At 36.5% G+C, this 5,563-nt stretch overlaps 1 protein-coding gene across 1 annotated transcript; it reads right to left on the bottom strand.

The window, feature by feature from the left end:
* Positions 1-2,960: 2,960 nt before the first annotated feature.
* Positions 2,961-4,219, bottom strand: LOC141340855 (uncharacterized). Its single transcript, XM_073845946.1, has 2 exons — positions 4,189-4,219; positions 2,961-4,082 (listed from the first exon to the last, which is right to left on the bottom strand). The coding sequence occupies exons 1-2, from the start codon at positions 4,217-4,219 to the stop codon at positions 3,028-3,030; spliced, it is 1,086 nt and encodes a 361-aa protein (XP_073702047.1). The 3' UTR covers positions 2,961-3,027.
* Positions 4,220-5,563: the final 1,344 nt, after the last annotated feature.

The following is a 5,563-nucleotide window of genomic DNA, read 5'->3' as shown; positions in this document are numbered from 1 at the left end:
GGTTTTGAGAATTGTATCATCATTGTGCTAAAGCTTTTGGGTAACAAGTGAACACAAGAAAACAGCCGTTTCATAAGTGTTTCAAATGTTATAAATCTATGGTTTATTAACTACAATATTTGATTAATTTAATGCATGTGCCTATAAAATTGCGTTCAGAAATAAACATCTGAGAAGTATTAAATATTGCAATTGTTGTGACAACTAGCCCCGGCCTTTAAATATACTGGGTAACACTTCTTGCATTCATAAAATAAGTGGTATGTCCTTATAAGTTATTCACCTCATCTAACTTTTATTAGAAACATCTATTATGGTTCAGATTGGTGTTATTTTAGTATTGTTTATACATTATTATAATATCTCTTTTTTTCTCAGTTTTCATTATAATTTTAGTTCTAGTAGAGCTTTTTCAGTATGTGAAATTTATATTATTTTAAAATATATATTTCTATATCTTTTTTTAGTTAGTTTAGTAGGCCCTACGTATTATTTTTAGTTAGTTGCCAAGGCAACATTTCTCATTTTTGTTTTTGCGTAATTTTTTCAAGTTATTTTAGTTACAGAAAGCGATTTTTAATAGATAACTGTAGCAGCAGTCATTCAGACAGCCTGTATTCACCTTATTTTGCAACGCGGAAGTAAATACGATGACGTACTTCCTTATAATGTGTTAGAGTTCCGTTTTTCTAGCCGGTAGGTAAGGAGCGTAAGCAGCGATGTGGTCGGAGCACGCACAGAACAATATCAAACACCGTGATGGTAAATATTTACCACACCCGCGGTGTATAACACAGTGGGAAGATGAAATGAAGAAGTGGCCTGGCATAACATATGAGGACATTTTCAACTACTTCGTTTTATCGCTCGGAGTAGACGGGTCTTCGATGCGGAACTATAAAAGCACTGAGGCATATCAGTACCTGCACAGCGGGAAAGTCGGCCGAGTGCTGGTACATGAAGCAGACAGCGAATTCGTGTTTTTAAAAGCCGACGTGAATCCCAGTCAAAGTCGTGCAAATGTTCATTCAGCTTGGGTCCTTACTACAGCTAACGGGACAATTGAGACGACTGGTTGCTCTTGTATTGCCGGACAGGGCAAATCCTGTAGCCACGCAGCTGCGATCCTATGGAAGGTGAGTACACACTTAGTATATACTAAACTCACACAGGAAATATGTTCATAGGTAATATTTCATTACTGATGGTATTATAGTTATATTATATATATATATATATATATATATATATATAAAGTTATGTGTACTAAGATTTTAATTATATTAGATTGTCTTCAATTTAACTGCTCTATAAATGGGTGCGTTTTTGTATGTTTAGTTATTTAACTCCAGGCTTTTTTTTTTTTTACATGCATTTCTAGGATTAACCTTTTGTTTTGTTTTTCTTTAATAATCAGAATGGTAATTCTATCCAGTCCAGGTAAGTACAACGTTTAATCACGTGTTACAAGGCATCTTGGACAAAGGTAAGAGTAAGCTATAATACATGTCCCTTAATGTGTATCTAGTTGCATCTGGCATGCTATTTGAAAAATTCTGTCATTACCACTCACCTGCATGTTTTTCCATTCCTATGTGAAAGACTTTATTCACATAGATATGTAAGTAACACATTAAGCAGTCATTTTTATAGCATGGACAAACTATGCAATGAAAGTGAAGAGTGATGAGGTTAATATTCTGCCTCATTTTTTGTGAAGGTGAGTGACCAATATACTTGAGAGAAACTGTTTCTTTATAACTGTGATCCATTAAAATTTTGTTTGTGCAGCTGACTGATGACTGTGTACTAAGTAATATAAGTAAATCAGTAAAATTTCAAATGATGTGATGCTGTATCAAGGTGAGTGAAGCATGAAGGTGAGTTCTACTGTGGCCGAGAGAGCTCAACGCGCTGCAGCTTAAGAAAACACATGCAAACAGAAAAAAAAACACGTTTCCGAGTTTGGTTGCGTTGCGAGGATTTGCAGTTCCTGTGTTGTCAAACTGATGTTGATATTTTCTTAATTTGTTGTCTTTTTTTCAGTTTGCATGTGTTTTCTTAAGTTGCAGCGCGTTTAGCTCTCTCGGCCACCGTAAAGTTCTACATAATATTCATTAATAGAAAATGAAGCCTTTTAAGTTAATGTATTAAGTAACATCAAGTAAAATACATTAGAATTGTTACATGCATAACTGTTTCATTTACACTTTGTATAGGTTCAGAATGCAGTGTCAAAGGGACTGACTGGGATATCATGCACAGACGAGCAGCTGATATATGCAAGTAAGTACTGTTAACCTAATGTGATTGCATTGAGGCTTTAGGTAACTAGTAAATGAAACTGAAAAAATTAAAACTTTTATCTGTGAAAGCACTTGTTAATAGTTTTAAAGTAGTAATTTTAGTAATAAAGTTTTTTGGTTCTTACAGTAGTTAAAATGTCAAAACAAGTTAATCCTACTAATTCATAATGAATGCCAACTCATTTATATATATGTGTGCACAAACTGTTATTGTGGATATAATAAATCATTTGACACCCCAATTCAGAATGTTGTCTTTTTGCTTCATGAGTTTACAAAAAAAAAAAAAAAGTGACAAAATTGCATATTTACAGAGCACTCCTAAACTGTATCATTTTCACTTGGGAAAGAAATCAAAATAAATTGCATCTTGACATTTTGATTGTGTTTGTGCATATATAGGGAGAATGTAATATAAGATCTTGAAAATATTTATGCAAAAAGCAGTATATTTAATGGTCTGTGCATTGAGGAAGCCACACTAAATAATTCCAAACAACTACACAATGTATCCAAAATTACTACACCACATTTTATTGGTTCATCTAAATTATTAGTAGTGAGTTTGTGGTTTTATATACACAATACTTTAATAATGTACAACTAATTATTTCTTGAACCACTGTCAAATCAGTGGAGTTCAACAACTAAAAGTGTAAATTATTTACAAAATATACATAAGTTTAACAAACAGGGCAGATGGTGAACAATGTAGCAATTTTTATTCTGTGTTCTCATGGATGATGTCACCTTGCATGTTTACAAGTGCTGCACACACTCTGAGGATTTTGTCCATTTTGTGTGCCATGTTAATAGGGACAGTCTGAGAAACAATTTTGAACACCTTGAGCCGTCTGATCACTCTTTCCACATGTATGCGAACATTTGCGATCCTCCTTGTGGCTGTAACATCCTCGTCAGACAACTGACCACCTTTTAGAGTAAATGCTGGCATGATAAGGTTTACCTCTCTCTCAAACAGCAAATCACGAATGGTGAAGCCTCTGTCAGCCATCACTTCGTCACCCGGCTGGAGATAGTCCAGGAAGCCAGATTCTTGGGTAATGAACTTGTCACTGCATCTTCCCCCATAAGCAGGGGAGATGAACATAATGAGTCCACAGGGGGCAATGGCAACTAAATATTTCAAAGTATTGTTTGAATAATAATGACTGTATGACTCCCCTCTGGAGTCAAGATTGTGTGCTTTTTGCAGAATTGTCTCAGAGCAGTCAATAATGCAGGTGGTGTTTGGGAAGTTTTCCTTAAAGCATTGAGGCATTGTGCTGCGGACTGTTTCCCGTGGTAGCCATGGAATGTAGACTCTCATGTGCTCCTCCATTGCATCAATCCAGTAGGAAATAATTCGGCTTACTGCACTCTGGGATACATCAAAGCGTTCAGCAAGATCTCCCTGAAGTAAATTCAACTTCAACTTCATCATGGTCATCAGAATTTGATCCATTACGTGCATCTTAAACTTGGAAGTGTAGAACTGCTGGAGATATTTAACATGTTCTTTAAAGACACTAAGGGTGAACCCAGTGTACAATAGAGAGCTAGTATCATTCTTGAGAATGGAAAGGGCTAAGGGATCTTCGCTGTGGAACTGTGTTGCCTTGTGCAACATTATTTTATCCCCTGAGGCATAAGTGTGGTCTGTCAATGCCTGGACCTCCCACTGAGTGCAGGCATCACTGTACTGAAGAGGCAGCTGCAATGGCTCCATTTGTGCAGTCTCATGGTCATCAGAGGTGCCGTCACCTTGCTCATCATCTGCAAAACACAACACTAAAGTCAGTCAGATGCTCAGTAGAAACTGATAAATTCTCCACCCCCATGTACAAAAAGTACTACAAACAGTATCAAAAGTATTTTGTACATGGCACCGTGGTGTTGCAGTACAGTGGCATTTTCATTCAAAACAATGACGGTACCTTTAACCCCTTAACTGGCACGCTCCATTTTTAAACATTGATGTGAAAGTGCAAAATATTTTACAAAATAGTTTTAATCCAAAACTGCTATAAAATTAAAGCCCCTTGTTAGGTGGTAGATTTTTACAGGTGAACTCTTGACGTAAATTAATGTATTACTGTTCCTACATCTTTGTAACAAAAAAAAAAAAAAAAAAAAACACTGGTAAAATCTATTTAGGAGTCTTACACCTTTCCAACTATAAATAGTTTGTCATGATTAGATTTAAATGTAATATAGTGAAGGCATCCCCCAGGCAGGACAGTGACAGCATTTGCATCATTAACTCACCCTTGAGTTGTTCCAAACTTGTATGATTTTTTTTTCTACTAAACACAAAGAATGACATTTTGAATAATGTTAATGTACAGTACAAAAACGACTTTTGGTCCCCTTCACTTCCACAGTAATGTTATTATTTCTTCTTACTATGCAAGTGAATGGAAACCAAGGTATGCTCGTTTACAAACGTTCTTTATTCATTCTCTGAAGAAATTTATACAGGTTTGGAACAATTGGACAGTGAGTAAATGATGACAGAATTGTAATTTTAGCTAACGTTACCCCTTTAAGTGCTTTTATACAAATTTTCCACTATTACCAACAACTTCAGCTTAACACTAAATATTATTTATGCCTAATATGAGTGTCATCAAAAAAGAAATCGTTTAAACAATGTCTTCTGTTAGAGCACGTAACTTAACAAAAAGCTGTACCTGATTGTGGATATATCCTGACGAGCCGTCGCCTCGGAGTCTTCACTGGAGCATCGTAGCCCAACCATTTCTCGGGGAATGGATGGTCTTCCGTGGGTCTGCCGTCAACGAAGTGGAAAGAACAAACGTATGGCAATTTCGGTGGTTTCTTTAAGTTTAAGGCTTTTAACCAAAGCCGACGCGCTTCTTCGCACTTCGGGGGGGCGTGCATATCATAGGGTGCTCCACATCCACATTCAGCTCTGGTGCGTGGATTATGGTCAAAACAAATGTCTTGCAGATATTTTTTACGCTTGAACCAACTGTTATGACACCCCCTAACTGCGCAAAGTACGCCAGTCTTTCTGTAATCCATATTAAAAGTTAACTAGCCAGTAAAATATACACAGTCGACGCAAAACTACAGAACCACAATACATCTAACATTAGCGTACTATTAGCGGAAGTGCTTTACCGGAAATCTTACACATTATAGTTCGAAAATGGCGGCGCCCTCGCTTACGTGAAAAATAAGGTGAATATATTATGTGTGTGTGGGTGTCAGGCAGACGGACAGGCAGCAGC

Source organism: Garra rufa, chromosome 8, assembly GCF_049309525.1.
Source record: "Garra rufa chromosome 8, GarRuf1.0, whole genome shotgun sequence".
Lineage (NCBI taxonomy): Eukaryota > Metazoa > Chordata > Actinopteri > Cypriniformes > Cyprinidae > Garra > Garra rufa.
The sequence above is the reverse complement of the archived record's forward strand: the minus strand, read 5'-3'. Positions and strand labels throughout refer to the sequence as shown.

Bases quoted from the DNA above. Each gene is read 5' to 3' on its own strand.
- LOC141340855 (XM_073845946.1), bottom strand. From the start codon at position 4,219: ATGCCACTGTACTGCAACACCACGGTGCCAT. The intron at 4,083-4,188 runs GTACAAAATACT...TGTGTTTTGCAG, and splicing joins CTGCAACACCACGGTGCCAT to ATGATGAGCAAGGTGACGGC.